The sequence below is a fragment of the Scyliorhinus canicula genome, chromosome 9, assembly GCF_902713615.1.
Source record: "Scyliorhinus canicula chromosome 9, sScyCan1.1, whole genome shotgun sequence".
NCBI lineage: Eukaryota > Metazoa > Chordata > Chondrichthyes > Carcharhiniformes > Scyliorhinidae > Scyliorhinus > Scyliorhinus canicula.
In genome coordinates, this window is record NC_052154.1 from 158219774 (window position 1) to 158243803 (window position 24030).

The 24030-nt window shown below is 49.9% G+C and overlaps 1 protein-coding gene across 1 annotated transcript in view; it reads right to left on the reverse strand.

Moving 5' to 3' along the window:
* The window catches only part of LOC119971831 (uncharacterized oxidoreductase YjmC-like), a 73332-nt gene that overhangs the window by 44933 nt on the left and 4369 nt on the right, over positions 1 to 24030 (reverse strand). Inside the window, exons 3-5 of the mRNA XM_038808038.1 lie at positions 11905 to 12093; positions 646 to 707; positions 499 to 552 (exon numbers count right to left, since the gene is read on the reverse strand). Of these exons, the coding sequence (XP_038663966.1) occupies positions 499 to 552; positions 646 to 707; positions 11905 to 12093 (305 nt within the window). The remainder of the gene's footprint in view (positions 1 to 498; positions 553 to 645; positions 708 to 11904; positions 12094 to 24030) is intronic.

Consider the following 24030-nt stretch of genomic DNA (forward strand, 5'->3'; position numbering starts at 1 on the left):
TTCTGCAGGCGCTCCAGTTTCCTCCCACAAGTCCCGAAAGACTTGCTTGTTAGGTAAATTGGACAGTCTAATTCTCTCTCAGTGTATCTGAACAGGCGCCGAAGTGTGGCGACTAGGGAATTTTCACAGTAACTTCATTGCAGTGTTAATGTAAGCCTCCTTGTTAGACTAATAAAGATTACTATTATTACATGAACCTTTCAGGGAGAGATGCTGCTACATCTACCCATGCTAGGCATTTGATTCCAGCCCCATGCTGAATGGTTGGCCCACAATGCTCACTGAATTGTCCAAATCAGCCTTTCTTGGTCAATAAGAGCAGCCTACCCAGTGACTGACCCCTACACCCAGACAATAAAAAGACAGGCTGATGCTTTCTCAAAATGAGACAGCAAACTGACTTTACTACTGTATAAAGCTGAACCAATTGTTTGTAACTAGAGCGTCCCATTATAACCAATTCTCTGTAACTTGAGCCTCCATCAGCAGATACTCTACCTCCTTTGCTCTGGTTGCCACTACGAGTGGGGAGGTGTTTGTGCAAGACATTCCCTGTTGAAAGTAAATGCAAAGATTGTAATAAACTGCTGGTCCAACGAGTGAAATTTCCAAATCATTTTGTCATGTAAAGATTATTCTACTTACAATGAAACCACTTTTTAGAGCTTGCATGGAATAAAATCCTGCAATACCGTAGTGATTAGACCCTGCAATTGCAATGAGACATAATAAAGAACAGCACAGTGTGAGGGATATTCCCAACTCTTTCTGTCATCCCAATAAACAAAGTTATCAGGCAATTTGCACACAAGATTCCACAGTTATGAGAAAGTAATTAGATATTTGTTTCAGTGATGTTGGTTGAAGGATAAATATTTGTCACAGGACACTGGAAGAACTCTCCTTCTATCAGGTCAAGGATCTTGCATGTTCAGGTAAGAAGGGCAGTAGGGCTTTAGTTTAAACATTCATTCAAAATATGGCATTTCTGACAGTGCTGCACTCCCAGTTATTAACCCCACCAGCATTTCAGCGCTCCCTCAGTACTGACACTTCAACAATGCAGTTCTCCCTCATTCCTGAACATCTAACAATGCAACATTCCCAGTATTGACCTCTGACAATACAATGCTCTTTTAGTAATGCCCACCCAATAATGCATTGCTACCTCAATAATGAACATGCAATAGTGCAGCAATCTCTCAGTATTGGATTTCTTACATTGCAGTGCTCCGTCAGTACTACCCCTCCAATGATTCAACGCTCCCTACTGTACTGATCCGAGTGCTTCTCAAAGTGTGGTACGCGTACCGGTGCCGGTACGCGAGCCGTCGTCTGCCGGTACGTGGAGTACTCCCAGAAAAGAAACACTTTCACACTTGGGCTGGGGCTGGGAGCTGGAGCTGGGGGGGCTGGGGGCTGGAGCTGGGCGCTGGAGCTGGGGGGGCTGTGGGAGCTGGGAGCTGGGAGCTGGGGGCTGGGGGGTGGAGCTGGAGCTGTTCCAAGGTTCCTTCCTCGTGCCGAGCGGGGGGCGGGTTGTGTCCTCGGGCCGTGCTGGGGGGGGGGGGGGTTTGCGTCCTCGGGCTGTGCGTCCTTGGGCCGTGCTGGGGGTGGGGGTTGCGTCCTCGGGCCGTGCTTGGGGGGGGGATTGTGTCTTCGGGCCGTGCTGGGGGGGGGGGGGGGGGTGGGGGTTAATGATACCTATTCTTTGTTTACAAAATCAATATAAAATAAAAACATATGTCAACTTACTTTTATTATATATCCCTTATATTTGCTCTAATATAATGTAATATAATTGCCGCTGCAATAAGATATATCTCAAAAAAAATTCTGGGGATTCACATCCCCACCCCCCGAACCCCCAGCTGGATTGGCTTGTTTCGCTCACCGGTCCCTGGCACATTGAAAACAAAAACTGCCGGTACGCCACATCAGATAGTTTGAGAAGCACTGCTGTAGAGTTCCCTCGGTACTGGTCCTCCGATAGTGCAGCACTCCGAGTACTGGGGCAGGATTCTCCGTTGGCTGACGCCGGAATCGTGAAAGGCGATTGGGTGGAGAATATGTTCCGACACCGAAAGCATGGCGCCGATTTGACACCAAACCACAATTCTCCGTTACCTCGACAGCGGCGTCAATGCAGTTCGGAACACACATACAGTAAACACCATTTGCATATCATTAGCAGGCCCGACCCGGTATTCTCTGGGGCCTCTGTGATTCACTGCCTCCGATGGGCCAAATATCCGACGGCGCGGTTCACTTGTGATTTTGAAAATCATGAAACAGGCATCGTGGCTGATGAGGGAGAGAGGAGAGGGAGAGGCAGGACTGTGGGCTGCTGGGCCGGTAACTGGCTGGGGGGGTGGGGGGCCTGCCAGGGCCGGAGGGGATGGTGATTGGGGAAAACTGTTCAGTCCCCCCCCCCCCCACACACACACACATAGGACTGGGCAGTATCCAGATGAGGACCGCCATTGTCGTGGGCAGCAAGCAGCCATCTTGCTGCACATCGTGATCACCCACCTTGGCCTCTGGTTCTCCAGAGTGACATTGGCGATATGGATGTCCCCACCCCTCCACCCTCGCACCCCACCCTCTGGTATACCCCCACCACCCGTCCACCACCCGGGCATCAGGCAGCAATGCCCAAAGTAGTCCCAACAGGAGCACTGGACGGGTGCCGCAGAGCGTACCGCTGGCATGGGAAGTGCCAGCCGGTGGTAACCCTGGCATCAGGGACGTGTCCACCAGATGGGGGGGGCGGGACATGCAGGGGCAGAACCCGCAGTGCCAACCGGGGCCACCATGTAGCCCGGTGGACCTGGTTGAGCACGGGGTATGTACATCCTATCATGTCGGCCTTTCACCCCCAGTAGACAATTGATATTGGAATTCAACCAGCAATGGTGGCCACCCTGCTGGTCGCAGCAGCCCTCGGGATGTCCTGCGGCTGTACGAACTGGACCTGCTCGAGGAGGAGGAAGTTGCAGCAGCGGAGCGTGCCGCAGAAGAACAGGAGGCAGTTGGCCAGGATGGCCAAGGAGGAGAAGGTGCCAAAAAGGGGCCGCATGAGGCCTCGTGTGTGCTGGGAGCGCCTCTCATTCGAGGACCTTCCAGATTGGGCATACCGTCAATGACTCTGGCTGAGCAGGGAGACAGTGCGGCATATCTGCCAGACCATGACACACCTGGCACCGCAGGGTATGGGGGAGGACATCCGCTCCGGGTGGCCATGAAGATGATGGGTGCCCTGAATCTTTACACAATGTGGTCCTTCCAGGTGCCAAGTGGGGAGCTGTCGGGGATCTCACAGACCCTGGTGCACAGATGCATCCGTGTCGTCACGGAAGCCCTATATGCCCAGTCGGCTCAATGCATCCACTCCAATGTGGACCGACCCCATCAGGATGCCCGGGCAGCGGGGTTCACCACCATCAACATGCCCAGGTCCAGGGGGTGATCGATGGATGCATATCTCCCTACGAGCACCTATAGATGACAGGCCGTTCTACACCAACCGAAAGGGATTCCACTTGATGAATGTGCAGCTGATATGTGACCATCAGATGCGCATCATGCACGTCTGCACCCGATACCCGGGCAGTGTGCATGACACCTTCATTGTGGCACACTCAACGATTCCTGACCTGTTTGTAATGCTCCCCTGGCTGGGGTGTTGGCTCCTGGGTGACAGGGGTTATCCGCTGTGGTCGCGGCTGATGACACCTATCCGGAGGCCACAGACTGACTCCGGGAACCGCTACAACAATGCCCATGCCTCAATCACAAGCATGACAGTGCAGTGCTTCGGCCTCCTGAAGGTGTGGTTCAGGTGCCTGGACCACTCTAGAGGGACCTCCAGTATAATAATGTTTATTGTCACAAGCAGGCTTACATTAACACTGCATTGAAGTTACTGTGAAAAGCCCGTAGTTGCCACATTCCGGCGCCCGTTCGGGTACACTGCGGGGAATTCAGAATGTCCAAAGTATCTAACAGCTTGTCTTTCGGGACTTGTGGGAGGAAACCGGAGCACCCGGAGGAAACCCACGGAGACACAGGGAGAACGTGCAGACTCCACACGGACAGAGACCCAAGCCAGGAATCGAACGTGGGACCTGGGGAGGTGAAGCAACAGTGCTATCCACTGTGATACTATGCCACCTACGGCTAGTATGATTCTGAGAGGGTCGCCGGCATCATGGCGGCCTGCTGCATCATCCACAACATCGCTCAGCAGAAGGGCAATGTGCTGGAGGAGGAGCAGGAGTATGAACGGCAGACCTCGTCCTACAAGGAGGATGCATGGGAGAGGAAGCATGGGCAGGACATTGGGCCCAGGCAGGCACAGAAGCCGCATGACAACACTCACAGGACACTCTGATCGCCTCCAGTTTCACCAACTGGGGCAGGGAAACTGACCAGCCACATGAACACCGTGCCCCAACCCCTCTGTCAGCAGTCCCCTCAATGATTCCTACCTGCCTCACTACAGGGTGGGGGCCCTGGTTTTGGCAGTAACACCGGTCCTGGTCCATGGGATGGAGGATGTTGACAAACTGCTCTGCAATGAGCTCTGGTGCTCCGCATCATTTAGCAACACCTGACCCCTGCCCACGGTAGCACTTTCCAATGTCTACCTGGGTGATCACTGCATGCGAACTGGCCATTCCATCACACGGTCCCATTGAATCCCTGGGGTGACGGTGGTGGGGACGGTCAGGGCAGGGAAGGGGACGGTGGGGAGCCCGGACCACCCACATTGCCCGCCCATTTCCCACCCTCTGCACCCCCTCTCTGGCTAGCCCAGTCCAGGGCCCTCTGCTCTGTGACGGCCAAACGCCGCAGGCTGGTGGTCCCATTCCAGTTTTCTCCCACTCCCGGTGGTTATGAGTGCCGACTCCTGGAGTGGATACAGGAAATGACAGTGTTAGACAGCCCGATGCATAGAGCCCAGGAGGTAGTTAACCGGTGGCCTCAGTGGCCAGGGCACCCGGCCATGGAGCCAGCATGGGTGCTGGCATGTAGTGGGTGTTCGGGTACCCTCTGGATGTGGTGTGGGGTTACGGGTGTGTGGGACGTGGGTTAGTGCTAGGGGCACAGTGCTGTCTCACTCACCACGACCCAGGAGGTTGTACAGTTTTTTTCAGCACTGCTGGCCGGTCTGGGCAGTGTTGCTGATGGCGTTCACCCCCAATCCTTCACCCCATCCAGGATGGCCTTCAGCTCGGCATCTGTGAATCTCCGGGTTGCTCTCCTTGCTGCCATCTTGTTGTCTGCAATGGTGTGTGTGGGGAATGCAGTGTGTATAAACAGCGGCAGCCTGTCAGCCTTCTAAGTGTCAATCTTGGAGCCAGCGAATCCTGTACCATTTCAAATTGGAATCAATTGTGTTCCACATGGTGCCGGTGCTAGCCCCTTAACAGTAGCTGAATTGGCCCAGGTGCGGTGCTGGTGCCAACACCTTGGGCTTGATTTTCCGATTTTGCAGCTAAGGGCCGATGCCGGCATGGAAACGGTGGCGTTTTACATCACCAGAATTGACGCCGAACCCTCACCGATTCCGGGAGCAGTGAGAGGCTAACAGCGGCGCCTGATAAAACTCTCGGCTCCCTGATGCGCCATCAATTGTACGAGAGACGAGTTGCTTTACAAAAGTTAGGCTTTAATAAACTAGAACTTTAGCCCTGCGGTCGTCTACAATAAAATGGACGACCGCCGGACGTTTGACTATTTATACCTCGGCAAGGAGGTAACTCAGCCTCTCGACCAATCGGTCGAGAGGCACATGACCGACCAGGGCCAATGGTAAGCCGGTGTTCTGCCCCAATGGCAGACAGGTATGCAAATCATATCACCACACTCCCGTGCCAAAAACGACCGGAGAATGGCTGGGTCGATGGCTGCGCAAGCGCACGACGACCTGCAGCGGTCGCACTGTGCAACACGGCGCCATCAGTGCACGGACCTGACTTGCCAGTTAGTGCCCCCATAAACCCCCCCTCCCGCCACTGCCAGACCACTCCGTACCAGTCCCCCCAGCCCTTGCCTAAGCACCCGCCTGGCCAGCGGCACAGCTCCCCCCTGACTGTGGCGGCGCTGGACATAGTCCACAGCTGCCATGCGAGTGTGACGAAAACTGAGAGCACAAGTGATCCGCGCTGTCGTGAACTTGGTCCATCGAGGGGGGGGGCATCGGGGGAGGGCCTTCAGGTGACGTCGTGTGGTCGTCCCAACAGCATGCGGTTTACTGCCCGATGACGCCGTTTTGGAGGGGGCAGAGCATCCAAAAACAGCGCCGCACCCGATTCGGTTGTAAAAAGGGATTCTCCGCCCAATCACCGACTACAATACTATGTGCTGTACAGCGGAGAATCCCGCTGCTGCTCTTTTGAAAGTACAGCACATGAAATTGGGATAAAATAAAAGGGGATAAAAGGACACTGATAAGTATAGCTGTCTGAAGGGGTACTTTGATGTGCAAATTGGCATACCAGTTTAAAAAAGCAAGTGACTGGGATAAAATAATGACGTAGAAAAGGTGACTTCAAAGTGCAGGGTTAAGGGAATTGGCATTTATATGCTAAAATCTGGGTTCACATGGTGTGTTAAATCAAAGGGAAAGAATTATAGATTCGTAGCATCATAATTGGAGAAAGGGATTTGGTAGAAGCAGCTACTATCATAGTCACCTCCAGCTGTAGAAAGCAGGCTCTCCCAAAAACAAGTTATTGTTCAAAGACTGTGTTTAAAATCCAAAACTCGAACAGAGAAGATTATTCCTTCACTGAAACTGAAGGTGGCTTTCCCAAATGTGGACAAATAATTTGTGGGTGGTAACTATCTGCTGGATTAGCTCATAGAATTGTATAGTATTGGATGTTGTCCAGGAGGTAGCACAACGGCACAGTGGTTAGCACTGCTGTCTCATAGCGCCAAGGTCCCAGGTTCGATCTGAGCTCTGGGTCACTGTCATAATAATAATCTTTATTGTCAAAAGTAGGCTTACATTAACACTGCAATGAAGTTACTGTGAAAAGCCCCCAGTCGCGACATTCCGGCACCTGTTCAGGTACACAGAGGGAGAATTTAGAATGTCCAAATTACCTAACAGCATGTCTTTCGGGACTTGGGAGAGGAAACCGGAGCACCTGGAGGAAACCCACCCAGACACGGGGAGAAAGTGCAAACTCCGCACAGACAGTGACCCAAGCCGGGAATCGAACCTGGGAAGTTCAAGGTGAAACACCACCTACAGTTGCGAGACGCAGTCAACAAATGGAGGAGTTCATCCAAATTCTGTCTGATGTTGCAGCCCCAACATGCAAACGCCTCAAGGTCGACAGGAGAAGGATGGTCTTGGGTACCTTGGTCCAGCAGGTTCTGCCAGATTTGTGCTTGGACCCTCACATCATCTCAACCTCCCTTCAGGTGCCCCTCCTCCTCAAGAAGTCAGGGAGGGCCCCTTGGGCACCCACATGGAGGAGGACCAGAGCTGGATACCCGGGGACCATCCACTCAGTTAACTCTGTGCGTATTCTGACAATCCTAATCTCCTCTGCCTGTGGCCTCTGCAGCTATACCGACCAAGGAGGATGCACCTGCCTCACAGCAGGAGACACAAAGCAGGCCAGCACCCTCTGGATCTCAACTCTTCAGAGGATGCCCGCCAAAGTCATTGAAGAGTGTAGCAGTGAGCAAGCTGTCTCCAACTCTGCTGTGGATGTCGCGGATCCAACAAGATGTAGGGTTAGAAAGATTAAGAAACCTTGATATCACTTTTGGGTTCCAGGTGTTCAACCACTGTATTTATCATGCATCTTCATAAATACATTTGAAACACAAGGTGAAGAAGCTGTAATTCACCAAAAATGTACATATGACTGACGGAATGTTCTGTTACATTTTCTTTATTTATAATGCCAAAGAGAAGAGAGAAGACATTTCACCTCATCTCTGTTTAAAATGAGCAAACCCTTATTTTTAAACAGTGACCTCTAGTTCTAGATTCTCCCACATGAGGAAACATCCTCTCCGCATCCACCCTGTCAAGACCCCTCAGGATCTTATACATGGGGGAGTTCAATAACCTCAGTTGCCTGGACGGCTGGTTCATGATGCAGTGCATCTTAACAGCGTGGGTTTAATTCCTGTAACAGCTGAGGTTATCCATGAAGCCCCACCTTCTCAATCTTGCCCCTCAGGTTAAGCCACTACCAGTCAGCTCTCTCTCAAAAGGGGAGCGCAGCCTAGGATCCTCGGGCACTATGCCGACTTTCGCTTGTTTCAATCAAGTCGCCACCAGAACCCCACATGTATATAGTTGGTGATATCCTTTACTTGCGGTAATCCAGGCAGAGAGGTGAATTTGAATGCTTGCTCATTCTATCCATTGTCATCACCAAGGAAGTTAACATAACTTTCACCCCTGGCAAACAATCCATCAGCCACCGGTATCATGCTTTTGTGGACCGTCAACAGGGAGATCCTGAGTCTATCACCAGTAGGACCCTGAAAGGATCTGGAGGTGAAGCTGTTGAGAGGAACGGTCACTTTAACCTCCACTAGTATGGCCTGGCCTGGCCTCTCGATCTAGCTTGGTCTTCCCCTAGGCGGCTGCAGATGTCTGTCACCACCTGACGTGACAAGCTCAGCCTGTGGAGGCACTGTTCTTCTGCGAGTTCAAGGAAGCTGAGCCCCTGTAAACCCTGTGACATTGAAAGAGCTTCATGAAATCTCGGGCCCTCTCGTGCATAAACGTCTATCTCTTGTGCACCTCTCCCTCATGCACTTCGGCTGAGAACCCTGCAGCATGTCATCGCTACCGTGGATGGTGACAGTCTCCTCTTCTGATGTTCTATCAAACCCATTGCTTCCCAACCTGATCACTTTGGAAACCGCAAGCTAGCAAATAGCTGCATCCACTCAAGCAATCTCTGTCTAATATATTGCTGTGGGAAATGTGGAGCCAAGTTAAATGCAATTTTCCAAGACCTCATTAATGTTACCTGAGAATGTCAATTGTGCAATGAAATACGCTCCCGCCTGAAATAATTAAATCCCTGAAATAGGTGACTAGGTTTCTAACTGATATCCAAACACAGCTTGATTAACCCCGGTAGTGGGCTTGTTGGGATCAGGATCTGCTCCTGCTCGTAAGATCTACATTTCTATCAGCCCTGTCCACTCCCAATGCCCATTTACTTCCAATATCCCATTCACTCCCAATATCCCATTCACTCGCGTGCACCTGTTCCTGGAAGTTAAAGTTCCTCCATAATCCTAACATAGAGACTGAGTTACATTGACCAACTTAATCCAGTGTCATCTAACCCTCAACCATATCCGAAGACTATGCTTGTTGTTGCATTCTATGCTAAATGTTCAGCTGGATGTTAAAATGAATCGATGGATTACGGTTCTAGAGCAGCTCCTTTGACTTTTCTTCCAAACAGTGAAGGTAAACATCTCTCCAATCATATGAAAACTCACAGGACAATGAAAAGTTAGGTACAGAGAAAGAAACTAAAAATGTTAAAATTAATGATCATACCTTGACAGCGAGATATTTCCTGTTTTGCCAATTTCTGATTTATTACATTATTGTACTGGACATCTGTTGGTTTAGTATGACAGTTTCATACAAAAGAAGTACAGATGTAAATATCATCCAGGTTAGGAAGGTGAGTGTGTTCCAGAGGAGGCTGATCACACTGGGTTCCAGTGCTAGGTGGATCTGCAGTGAAGTGTCTCACTTCTAGTTATTACAATGACCTGGGATAGTGGGGGAGGTCAATAACCTCAGTTGCCTGGAGGCTGGTTCATGATGCGGTGCATCTTCAACAGCGTGGGTTCAATTCCTGTAACAGCTGAGGTTATTCATCAAGCCCCCACCTTCTCAACCTTACTCCTCACGCACAGTCAATTCCAGCCCCACGTGACCCGGAATAACAACCCAAGTGAATTAACCAATAATTCTTATATAAATACCCAAAGTCTTTGGTCCTTAGCTGCCCGATAATTACAGTTGCCAGGTTTGTAAATGTAAACATAACTACTGTTTATTTATAACAAGAATGATCAGGAACTATGTAGTAAATACAACTGGTTAACTATCACCTAACCCCATACTCCCTCTTTACCGTCCCCACCATCTACTCATGCATACAAGACAGGCAAACACAGAGGAGGCAAAGGGGTGTAAAATAATAAGACTGAAAGTTAAAAGATAAGAGTATTTACTTCTGATGGTGCCTCTTTAGCACATTTTTTTCACAGCAAGCTTGCTGATTAAAGTCTCTGGTTTACAGCCTGCAATGATCTTCTTTGTAGGTTAATTAATTCAAGGAGGTCTCTGTAGTTTAGAAAATGCAGTACTCACAGACGACAGGCCTTCAGGTAAGACACCTTATTATTGTTCAGTTCGAGGTTTGTATTCAGGTCTCTCTCTTTCAGGAGAGAAAGTTGACCGGTTCTGGTCTCTGCCTGTACATAGGTTCACCCAGGTCTCTGCCAGTTCAGAAACACAGCCCTTCTGGAGAAATACAGACAGGACAGGATAGCAGACCTTTCTCGGGGCTGCCAGGAGACAAGCTGAAACCAAACCCAACCTTGAAGGTCTGAAAAACATTTGAGTAGGAGCAGATCCAATCACCACCTGTTATCAGACAAATCACAGTCTTTTGGGTCAATTCATTGGCCATCAGAAAATCAATCAAATCAATCAAACTGATGCCAGCCAGTCTGCAATCACCAGTTTAAACCAGCGCAGCCTTCCAGATTGTTCTATTTGAATTAAAGGTACAGGCTGTTTCCAGGCTCCTTGCTTTAAAGTCACAGGTCCATTAATCATCCATGGATCAAACGTGTAATGGTAAAAATAAAACAAAGGGAAAATAAGGGAATAAACAGGGAACAAACAGGAAGGAGCCTTACATTCCTACTCCCTAAAAGAATGAAATTTCAGTGCACAGATGTTTCATTATGAGATATGCAAGACATATATCACAAACATCGATCCATCCAAACCATTCCATGATACAAGTTCCCTTCCCAGTCTCTACATTAAACAAAGCATCCGCAATCATATTATCCTTCCCAGAGTATATAGCATGCAAGGAATGTTTGGGGAGCTGTTTCCCAGTACCTTCAGGGCTGTGGCAGGTGGGGGGGGGGGATTCTTTGGGGACTGTGTTCCTCCATTCCTCCGAATTTTGGGGGGGGAGGTTTTGGGGGGGGGGGGGGTGTTTTTTTGTGACTCCAGAGAGGGGGTGGGCAGTGATTGGGGGACCATGGACTGGATTCTCCATTTCAGCGGCTAAGTGCCAGCGCCAGTGGAGCATGTTTGGACTTATACAATCATAAAATTGGCGTGAAACCTTCACTGATTCGGGGACCAGTGAGGGGCTAGCACCGGCGCCAAGTGATATACCTGCGTCCTGTGCTGAAAACGGCTGGAGAATGGGTGGGTCTCGGGCAGCACATGCGCACGGCCAATGACCTGCCGCGATCGCGCCGTACAGCATGGCGCCAGCCGCTCGCGGACCCAACCCTCCATCCGCGGGACCTCATTCTCCGCCCGATCGCCGAACACAATTTTGCCCCCTGTTTCTCTGTTTCTCCAGGGCTGAAGGGGAGTCGCCCAATGTGCCAGGTGGATCTATCACTGTCGACCACTTTCAATGTTCATGTCATGAATGTCTCATGAATTCTGGAAAAGTCACTTTTCTTTTTTATCCCATTTCGCTAGCAACGTGTCTTAAGCAGCACTGAAATGTTTTTGTGAGATTTTGGCGAAATGACTTAACACCCGACAGGCTCAGCGTCTTCAATTCAAAAGTAAAGAGGGATTAACAGGTGGCATTACTCACTCCTCCTGATCCTGGTATTCTAACTCACCGTAAGCTGACACCCATCCGATTCCCACCTCTTTGGCCTTTTGAATAGCTAGATCCATGCAGAAATTGCCGACCACAGGTCCCATCAGGTTATTGCCATTTACCAATGCTGTAGCCACTGTTGACTTTTCAACAACAGGCTCTCCATCCTTGGCACAGATTCCAGATTTCATGTCTTTCAAATATACATCTGCAATATAGACACAGCGATTGTGAAAATAATATTCCTGACAATAACTCCTGACTCACACACGGTCCAAATCCTGATCCTAACTCGCGACCCGACCCAGTGAGAATCATTTCACTGGTCGTAACCTTGACCCTGATCCCTCCCAATGGTAACTCTAACCCCGACCCATAACTCTAAACCCAACGCTGACCCCGACAGGCTTCCAATAATGTGCTTGTGCGACACTTTTGATAAATGATGGTTTCTACATTGGAAATTTTGATTAACTGTTTGCGTTGCAGTGTTTGAAATTAAATTAAATGAAATGAAAATCGCTTATTGTCACAAGTAGGCTTCAAATGAAGTTACTGTGAAAAGCTCCTAGTCGCCACATTCGCCTGTTCGGGGAGGCCGGTACAGGAATTAAACCCGCGCTGCTGGCCTTGTTCTTCATTGCAAGCCAGCTGTGCAACCCACTGTGCTAAACCAGCCCCTCAGTGGGGCCATCACCCATCGCTGACTTCCCGGTTGATGCCACAAGCTGGGGGACGTCAAGCTGCCCTGTTCTTTAAACATTGTTCAGTAAGAAGTCTTACAACACCAGGTTAAAGTCCAACAGGTTTATTTCAAACACGAGCTTTCGGAGCGCAGCTCCTTCCTCATGTGAATGCCAATTAAAAATTGTTGGCAGGGAGAGGTGTGACAGATAAGGATAGAAACTCAAAGCAGCATCAAACCTTCCAACTGCCATTTCTATTTCAGAACAACACTGGCCAAGAAACAGAAGCAACTCTCCCAACACCCATTCTGATCCCCCATATTTCTCTTACTCAGTTGAAAGTAGTTGATTCAATAAGTGTTAATTACTGTAGCAGGAAGCCAAGCTAGTTGGGGATCATTAGAGGCTTTACATAAGCGAAGAGCCTTTTCAAACTGCACAGAATAATGGTGATAGTGTGCAGTTGGGATTTTGGTGCAGAGGGGAAAAAGATGATCCTTTTTCTACCTTTTCCAAACTTTAGTAGCCGTAGAAGGCACAAGTTGCTTCCCAGAAATCAAGGGTAACCTAGATACAGCGGTGTGAGTTTGAAGAGCTGGTGGGGTTGGATTGGATTGGATTTAGATTTTGTTTATTGTCAGGTGGGAGAGACAGGCCGAGTTTATTGAATCAGAGAATTCCAAAGAAAATTGAAGTGTGATCTAGCAGCAAAGAAGGTAAGTGATTAATTGGTTCATGAGCATTTTCTCTTATCTAAACTAAGGAATTTTAATTGTGGTGTATATTAATTGAAATAATAATAATAATAATCTTTATTGTCACAAGTAGGTCTACATTAACATTGCAATGAAAGCCCCTAGTCGTCACCACATTCCGGTGCCTGTTCAGGTACACGAAGGGAGAATTCAGAATGTCCAAATTACCTAACAGCGCATCTTTCGGGACTGGTGGGAGGAAACCAGAGCACCCAGAAGAAACCCACGCAGACACGTGGAGAACATGCAGACTCCGCACAGTGACCTAAGCTGGGAATCAAACCTGCGACCCTGGTGCTGTGAAGCAATGGTGCTAACCACTGTGCTGCCAAGTCACCCATTCGAATCTTCTGAAACTTGGGTTATTTAAGTAAGGTTTTACAATTAGTAACAAGTTTTATGAGTGACATTAACTTTACGAGCTGATTAGCAGCAGTGGGGTTTAATAGTTAGAAATTAACTAAGAAAAATAAATAAACTAACACACAATAAAGACAGTGCTGGTGATGTGTTGTGGATGTAATATCTGCGAGCTTCTGGACATCAGTGTGATCCATGGCAAACACACCTCAAGAGTGTTCTGGTTTGGACATTGCTCAGGGACAGAAGGGATGACTGTGAGTGGGGCAATATTGGGGATGGAGACGGTAGAAATTGAGGAGACTCAGCCCTTGAGTTGGGCAACAGGTTTTGGGGGCAGGAATATCTGTTGACAGACGCTGAAATCGCAAAACGTGATTTGGCAGAGAATTGGTTCCTTCGGCAAAACTGAGGCGGGCACCGATTTGAATCCAAATCGCAATTCTCCATCACCTCCCAGAATGCAGTCCGGAATGCACGTACAGTAAACATTGTTTGCTTGACATTAACGGGCCTGACCCGGTATTCTCCATGATTCGCCGCCTCCGATGGTCCGAGTTCCCGACGGCGCAGTTCACTTGTGCTTTTAAAAATCATGAAACCGGCCTCATGGATAATGAGGGCGGGAAAGGAGGTTGGACACAGAGAGGTATGACTGTGGGCTGCAGGGCCAGTCACTGGCCAGGCTGGCAGGGGTGGGGATGCCCGCCAGGGCGGGGGGAGTGACCCCCCACGGGACTGGGAAGGTGACCAGCCATGGACCACCATTGCTGCAACCTGCAATGCCGCCATCTTGTTGCACACACCATTGACCACCCACCTTGGTCCCTGGATCTGCAGAGTTACACCGGCCGTTTCGGTGCCCCCACCCCCATTCCCCGCATCCTACCCTCTGCCATATACCCCCCTTCAACCCGGCCGCCACCCGTTGGTGGGGCATCAGGCAGCTCACCCAAGGGCAATACCCAATATAGCCCCTCCGGGGATGCCAGGCGGGGGTCGTGTAGCATACCAGTGGCAAGGGCAGTGCCAACCGACGGTTCCGCTGGCAGCAGACACAGGTGCCGGGACCAGAGGCCCCCACCAGGGGGCCAACGATGGGGAGAGGGATGCAGAGTTTGGGGGGGTTGGGGACATGTGGAGGCGGACCCCGCATTGCCAACCGGAGCCACTATGTAGCCCCTTGGACCTGGTTGGGCACAGGGTTACGCACCATGCTAACACGTGGGCCCTTCACCACCTGCAGACAATGGGGGCTGGATTCTCCCAGCCCTGGGCCAGGCCGGAGAATACCCGTGACCGGACCACGCCACCCCGATGCCAGCACGCGATTCTCTGCTCGCCATTGGCGCCGTGCCTTTCGCGGGTCGTTCTACGTGGCCCCTCCGCGATTCTCCGGCCCGGATGGGACGAGCGGCCATAAAAAAATAAGTCCTGCCGGAGCAGTTCTCACCTGCTCTGAGCCGACGGGCCCTCGGCGTTGAAGGGTCGGGTGGCAGCCTGTGGGAGGGGGCCTTCGATGTGGCCTGGCCCGCGATCAGGGCCCACCGATCGGCGGGCCGGCCTCTCTGGCTGGGGGCCTCCTTTCCTACGCACCGGCCCCTGTAGCCCTGCGCCACGTTGTGTCGGGGCCAGCGCATTGAAGGAGGCCACTGCCCATGCGCGCGTTGGCGCCGGTGCCACTGCGTATGCGCGGATCCGGCGGCGCAGTTCCCGCCGGGATCGGCAGCTGGAGCGGTGCGAACCACTCCGGCGCCGTGCTGGCCCGCTGTTGGGGAATGGATTGGCCAGGGGCACGGATATCGCATCCCACCCTCGCACCCCCCCAACACCACCCGGCCATCTGAACCCGCCCTCCCCCACACCGCCTGCAACTCCCTCCGTGATACATACCTGCCGCACTACGGGGTATGGGCCCTAGGTTGACAGTGAAAGTGGGTCTAGTCCATGGGATGGAGGATGATGACAACCCGCACTGCGATGAGCTCTGGTGCTCCGCATCGTCTAACGAGGTAGCACTTTCCACCGTCCACTTGTTTAAATCCTGCATGCGAGCTGGCCATTCCCTAACACAGTTCATTCGGATCCCTGGTGTGAAGGTCGTCCGGATGGTCGGGGGGGGGGGGGCGGGGGCACCCACATCGCCCGCCCATTCCCCAGAAGTGGAGGCGGCCTGCTGTGATTCCCATCCTGCGACCTAGGCCTCTGTTGGCGAGCGTCTTCTGGGTCAACCGAGTCTGGATAGGCTCGCTGCTGCTTGAGCATTCCGGGTGGTGTGGTGCCACCCTGTTGTGCCCGCTGCCCACCGGATGAACCAGGGACTGGAGTGGGGGGCTAGTTCTAGGCGATGTGGTGTTCCGGGACCTCCCCTACGGTAGTCACCGGCACGGGCCCCATCACCTTCTCTTGGAGACCTGCTCTGGTCTCGACCAGGGTCCGCATACTCGCGGCCATCGAACACAACAAGTGGACCATCTCCATCTGGGACTGCGCCACATCACCCATTGACTGTGCCACCACCTACTGGCTCTGTGTCACATCAGCCAGGGATGGCGCCATCTCCCTCTGGGACTAAGCCACCACCCTCTGTGTCTGTGCCACATTGGCCAGCGCCTGGGCAATGCCACCGATGTTTGCAGCCATGGCCCGCTGTGACTGGGCCATGCTCAGGAGCACCGTTGCGATTTCCAGGTGGCTCTGGGACATGGTCGCCTGTCCTGGGCCTCGGCCAGCTCCTGCACAGAATGCCCCATGCCTTGGACATCCTGATCCATAGCCAACGCCCTCGCCCCTAATGCCTCCAACGCAGGAGCCATCCAAACGGTGTTAGCCTGGGTGGCAACCATGGTCCTGCTGCTGCATGCAGTTGAACTCCTCCAACTGCACCTCTTACGTAGTCCCCTCACGTAATGCCTGGCCCTGTGACTACATCTCCACAATCGATGGGCCTGTGCGTTCCAGAAGCCTGAAAACCGTCTGGACTGCAGCTAGTTCCTGGGATCGGCCTGTCCACTCCCTCGGAAATTTCTACCTCCACCTGCTGTGCCACGTCAGCTGTTGGTGAGCACCAGAGAATGTCCCTGGAGCCTCTTCACTAAAGTGCGCAATCGAGGTGAGTGTCTGGGACGGTGGAGGGTGTTGGAGACAGCTGTGACGGGAAGTCAGTGTCATCCTCCAACTCGAGCTCAAGGATCTCCTGAGTCTTGGGAGGAGGGCTGCCATCTGAGCTGCTATCCTTGTCACTGCTCGGTTCATGGGAGCTCTGGCTGGAGGAGGGGGGCACCGGATGCACCCGCCCCATCTCCAGCTGCTCCTGGAAGACAAGGCGCATGATTAGACTGTGGGCTTGGGGTGCTCGGGCTGAGCATGTGTCTGGGGATGGGGGTTGGTGAGGGTGGGGGTGGTGTAGGGGTGAGGGTGGTGTGGGGTGAGGGTGAGGGTAGTGTGGGGGTGAGGATAGTATGAGGGTGCTGTTGGCGGGGGACTGACACACACGTCACGGGGAACCACAACTAAGTGGGGTGTCACTTCTTTTCCTGCGACCGAACTCCAGCCCGGCTACCTTCCTTTCCCCCGTGCCACCAACCAGTCTCAGACCCTCTGCTCCTCCATGGTTAGGGGCCACAGATCCAGTGGTCCCGCTCCTGTCTTCTGCCGTTCCCAGCACTTGAGGGCGGCCTTTTCCTGTGGGGGGCGGGGGGGAGATAATAACAGTGTTAGACTGTCCGACGTATACAGCACATGGGGTGGGTAGCTGGTGGCCTCAATGGCCAGGGCACCTGACCATGGTGGCCGGTATGGGTGCTGACATGTGGTGCGAGGTTGGGGTTTGGCGGCCCTCCAGGTGGGGGGGAGGGGGGTGGGTGATGGGTGTGTGGGACATGGGTTATTGCCAGGGGTACAGTGCTGCCTACTCACAGCTGGCCCGTCCGGACGATGTTGCCCACGGCGCACACAGCATCGCCAAGGCATGGCGAATCGCAGGAGCTGGAAGCCTCCTTCCTAAGCTGGGGTACAGGGTCATCCGCCTCTCCTCCATGGCGTCCAGGTGGGTCTCAAGCTCTGAGTCTGTGAAACAAGGGGCTGCGCATCTTGCTGCCATCTTGTTGGCTGGGATTGTGTGTGTGTGCGGACTGCAGTGTGTATATGCGGCTGCAGCTTCTTTGGATGACAGAGCGGAGACTTTAAGGTGGATGAGCGAAGAGACCATGGCACCTGTGCTACAGGAAGCCATTCAAGTGGGAGGAGTAACTGGAAATATTTTGGCAGCAATGGACAGTGTAGTCAGGAGGATGAACACATTTCCATTGAGAAAGTGAGAGTTCAGAAGTTTGTGTTGCCTGCCTAATGCCAGGGTTTGGGAAATCTGCTCTGGGCTGGACAGGATTTTGTAGCAGAAGGGGTGGATTGAGTTATTATGCTTCATGTGGGTACCAACTATCAGGGAAGGACGTTTTGATTAGGGACTATGAGAAACAAGAGAAACTAAATTAACTCAAAGGTAATAATCTCTTGATTATGACCTGAACGATGAGCAAATTCAGTTAGGATAAATAAGACCAGAGAGATGAACGTGTGGCTCAACACTGCTGTGGGGGAAATGGGTTTTGATTGATTGACGCCAATACATGTGAAAGTGGGAGCTGTACCATTGGAATGGTCTGCACTTGAATCTTGCTGGGACCAGTGTTCCGGCGAGTGTATAACTAGGGTGGTAGGGAGGGTTTTAAACAATGGACGGAAGGCATCGTGTGAGGCGAGATGTGGTAATGGGAAACAACAAGGTAATAGAGATGGGTAATTAACGGTAGTAATGGGCAGTGATTACCAGAATATGGCAGGAAGGGACAGAGTGTACAAGTTTAAGAGCACAGAAGTAAAGAAGGCTAGATATTGCAAAAGATTGGAAAAAGACAGCGTCAACTTGGGTGGTAAAAGCAGTGTGTAGCCTGCTGGCTGCGATGTCGGTTTTTCCCACTGAATTTTTAAACGCTCTGAAAAAAAATCCTGGAGATGGGTTCCGTGACAGCAACCTCAACTCCTGACAGATTTGGGCATGGGAACATGGTTGCAAGGTGACCAAGCCTGGGATTTGAATATTGAAGGTATTTAACATTTTGGAAAGACAGGAAGTTAGGAAAAGATGGTGGGGTAGCTCTGTTGATTAATGATGACATTAGTATAATTGAGAAGTGATGATCTTAGATCAGAAGTGCAGGATGCAGAATAATTTTGAGTGGAGACAAAAATAAGAAAGGTAAGAGGTCACTTTTGGGTGTAGTTCATAGATCATAGAATTTACAGTGTAGAAGGAGGCCATTCGGCCCATCGAGTCTGCACCGGCTCCTGGAAAGAGTACCCTACCCAAGGTTAACACCTCCACCCTATCCCCATAACCCCACCCAACACTAAGGGCAATTTTGGACACTAAGGGCAATTTATCATGGCCAATCCACCTAACTTTGCACATCATTGGACTGTGGGAGGAAACCGGAGCACCCGGAGGAAACCCACGCACACACGGGGAGGATGTGCAGACTCCGCACAGACAGTGACCCAAGCCGGAATCGAACCTGGCACCCTGTCAGCTGTGAAGCGATTGTGCTATCCACAATGCTACCGTGCTGCCCTAATTAGGTTCCCTTACGGTAGTTACGCTGTAAAACAGATTATACAGGGTGTGTATTAAAGGTATCGCAATAATTATGGGTGACATTAATCTACCAATAGATCGGGCAAGTCAGATTGGCAAATGTAACCTGAAAAATTATTTAATTGCGTATTTGGAACAATTTCTTAGAACAGTACGTTATAGTGCCAACAAGGAAGCAGGCTATTCTTGACCTAGTAATGTGCAATGAGACAAGATTAATCAATGAACTCAAAGTAAAGGAGCCTTTAGGTGACAGCAATCATAGCATGATCACATCTCATGTTCAGTGTAGAGGAGTGAATGTAGATCTAAGACTCATGTTTAAACCTTCATAAAGGTAATTCCAAGACAGTAGCCATGCAGTGATAGACTTTTAAGAGGATACTTATTAACTTTCAGCAAAGATATATCCCACTGAGAAAGAAAGATCCTTTGAGAAGGACGCACCATCCACAGCTGAACAAGGAAGCTAAGGATAGTATCAAATTGAAAGAAACACTGTACAATCCCAGATTAGTGGCTGGTTAGAAGATTTCAGAGATTTTAAGAATCAGCAAAGAAAGTTTAAAAATAATAGAGTGATAAATAGAGTTTAGAGTGTAGACAATATGATAGAATTTACCCTGCAGTTTGAGATGGGAGAAGCTACAATCAGATGTAACGGTATTACAATAAGGGTAACTACAAAGACATGAGGGAGGAGCTGGCCAGAGTTGAATGGAAAAAGAGCCTAGCAGGGAAGACAGCGGAACAGCAATGGCAGGGGTTTTTGGGCTTATTAGGGAGGCACAACAGAAATTCATCCCAAGGAGGAGGAAACATGCCAAGGGGAGGACAAGGCATCCATGGCTGACGAGGGATGTCAAGGACAGCATAAAGACTAAAGAAAAAGCAGACAAAGTGGCGAGGATTAGTGGGAAACCAGAGGATTGGGAAGCCTTTAAAAGCGAGTAGAGGATAACTAAAAAAGCAATAAGGGGGGGAGAAGATGAAGTACGAGTGCAAGCTAGCTAGTAATATAAAGGAAAATAGGAAGAGATTTCTTTCAATATATAAAAGGTAAGAGAGAAGCAAAAATAGACATTGGACCACTAGAAAATGTGGCTGGAGAAGTAATAATAGAAAACAAAGAAATGGCAGACAAACTGAATAGTTACTTTGCATCAGTCTTCATGGTGGAAGACACCAGTGGGATGCCAGAGCTCCAGGAGAACCAGGGGGAAGAGGTGAGTGGAGTGACCATTACTAAGGATAAGGTTCTGGGCAAACTGAAAGGTCTGAAGGTGGATAAGTCACCTGGACCGGATGGACTACATCCCAAGGTCTTAAAAGAGATAGCTGAGGAAATTGTGGAGGCATTAGTGATGATTTTTCAGGAATCACTGGAGGCAGGAAGGGCCCCAGAGGACTGGAAGGTGGTTAATGCAACACCACTGTTTAAGAAGGGAGGGAGGCAGAAGACGGGAAATTATAGGCCGGTTAGCCTGACTTTGGTCATTGGTAAGATTTTAGAGTATGTTATTAAAGATGAGATCGCAAAGTACTTGGAAGTGCATGGTAAAACAGGATTGAGTCAGCACGGCTTTGTCAAAGGGAGGTCGTGTCTGACAAATGTGTTAGAGTTCTTTGAGGAGGTAACAAGCAAGTTAGACAAAGGAGAACCAGTGGATGTGATTTATTTAGATTTCCAGAAGGCCTTTGACAAGATGCCGCATAGGAGACTGTTAAATAAGTTGTTTTTTAATAAATTTACAGTACCCAATTCATTTTTTCCCAATTAAGGGGCAATTTAGCGTGGCCAATACACCTAGCCTGCACATCTTTTGGGTTGTGGGAGCGAAACCCACGCAAACACGGGGATAATGTGCAAGCTCCACATGAGACAGGATCGAACCTGAGACCTCAGCGCCGTGAGGCAGCAATGCTAACCACTGAGCCACCGTGCTGCCCGACTGTGAAATAAATTAAGAGCTCATGGTGTTCAGGGTAAGATCCTGGCATGGATAGAGTATTGGCTGGCTGGCAGAAGGCAAAGAGTGGGGATAAAGGGGTCTTTTTCAGGATGGCAGCCGGTGACTAGTGGTGTGCCTCAGGGGTCTGTGCTGGGACCACAACTTTTTACAATATACATTAATGATCTGGAAGAAGGTACTGAAGGCTCTGTTGCTAAGTTTACAGATGATACAAAGATCTGTAGTGGGACAGGTAGTATTGAGGAAGCAAGGGGGCTGCAGAAGGACTTGGACAAGCTAGGAGAGTGGGCAATGAAGTGGCAAATGAAATACAATGTGGAAAAGTGTGAGGTTATGCACTTTGGAAGGAGGAATCTCGGCATAGACTATTTTCTAAATGGGGAAATGCTTCGGAAAGCAGAAGCACACAGGAACTTGGGAGTCCTTGTTCATGATTCTCTTAAGGTTAATGTGCAGATTCAGTCGGCAGTTAAGAAGGCAAATGCAATGTTCGCATTCATGTCAAGAGGGCTAGAATACAAGACCAGGGATGTACTTCTGAGGCTGTATAAGGCTCTGGTCAGACCCCATTTGGAGTATTGTGGGCAGTTTTGATCCCCACATCTAAGGAAGGATGTGTTGGCCTTGGAACGGGTCCAGAGGAGGTTCACAAGAGGAACGTTTGAGACTCTGGGTCTGTACTCGTTGGAGTTCAGAAGGATGAGAGGGGATCTTATTGAAATGTACAAGATACTGCAAGGCCTGGTTAGAGTGGACGTGGAGAAGATGTTTCCACTTGGAGGGAAAACTAGAACCAGAGGACACCATCTCAGATTAAAGGGACGATCCTTTAAAACATAGATGAGGGGGAATTTCTTCAGCCAGAGGGTGGTGAATCTGTGGAACTCTTTGCCGCAGAAGGCTGTGGAGGCCAGTTCACTGAGTGCCTTTAAGACAGAGATAGATAGGTTCTTGATTAATAAGGGGATCAGGGGTTATGGGGAGAAGGCAGGAGAATGGGGATGAGAAAATATCAGCCATGATTGAATGGCGGAGCAGACTCGATGGGCCAAGTGGCCTAATTCTGCTCCTATGTCTGATGGTCTTATAGAATATAGAAATAGAGTATTAGAGAAAGCTAGCTATAAAAATAAAAACAGACAGTAAGAGTTTCTACAAATATTTATAAAGGAAAAGAGTAATTGAAGTGAATGTTGGTCCTCTTGAGAGAGTCTGGGGAATTGACAATGGAAAGCAAGGAAATGGCAGATGGATTGAACAGATATTCTGTGTCTGTTTTCACTGTAGAAAAGTTAGAAGACATTCTAAAAATCCTTGAAAATCGAGAGCTGATAGGCAGGGAGGAATTTAAAACCATCACAAAGGGAATAGATACTGGGGAAACTATTAGACCTAAAGGCTGACAAGGCCCCAGGGCCAGATGGCCTGCATCCTAGGGACTTAAAACAAGCAATAGTGAAGGCATTGGATATAATCTTCCAAAAGTCCTTTAAAATTCTTAATGTACTCAGACAGACTTGACTTGGTTTTGTTAAAGAAAAATCATGATTAATTAATTTATTTGAGTTCTTTGAATTAGTAATAAGCAAATGGATAACGGGGAACCTACAGACATCTTCACCCAAGAGAATGAGGAGGCAGATATGGAACTCGGGTAGAGAGACTGTGAGGTTATTGAGCAAGTTGTCATAGGGTGGGACAAGGTATTGGAGGTGTTGGCAAGCTTAAAGGTGGAGAAATCTCCAGGTTCGGATGAATTATACATAAATGATCTGGAGGAAGGTATAGGTGGTCTGATTAGCAAGTTTGCAGATGACACGAAGATTGGTGGAGTAGCAGATAGTGAAGGGGTCTGTCCGAGAATACAGCAGAATATAGATTGGAGAATTGGGCGGAGAAATGGCAGATGGAGTTCAATCCGGGCAAATGCGAGGTGATGTATTTTGGAAGATCCAATTCAAGAGCGAACTGTACGGTAAATGAAAAAGCCCTGGGGAAAATTGATGTACAGAGAGATCTGGGTGTTCAGGTCCATTGTACCCTGAAGGTGGCTGCACAGGTCGATAGAGTGGTCAAGAAGGCATATCGCATGCTTTCCTTCATCGGAAGGGGTATTGAGTACAAGAGTTGGCAGGTCAGGTTATAGTTGTATAAGACTTTGGTTCGGCCACATTTGGAATACTGCATACAGTTCTGGTCGCCACATTACCAAAAGGATGTGGATGCTTTGGAGAGGGTGCAGAGGAGGTTCAGCAGGATGTTGCCTGGTATGGAGGGCGCTAGCTATGAAGAGAGGTTAGGATTATTTTCATTAGAAAGACGGAGGTTGAGGGGGGACCACATTGATGTCTACAAAATCATGAGAGGTATAGACAGAGTGGATATCAAGAAGCTTTTTCCCAGAGTGGGGGACTCAATTACTAGGGGTCACGAGTTCAAGGTGAGAGGGGAAAATTTTAAGGGAGATATACGTGGAAAGTTCTTTACGCCGAGGGTGGTGGGTGCCTGGTGCTTTGCCGGCGGAGGTGGTAGAGGCGGGCATGATAGCGTAATTTAAGATGTATCTAGACAGATACATGAATGGGCAAGGAGCAGAGGGAAACAGGTCCTTAGAAAATAGGCGACAGTTTTAGATAGAGGATCTGGATCAGTGCAGGCTTGGAGGGCCGAAGGGCCTGTTCCTGTGCTGTAATTTTTCTTTGTTCTTTGAATTGTGGC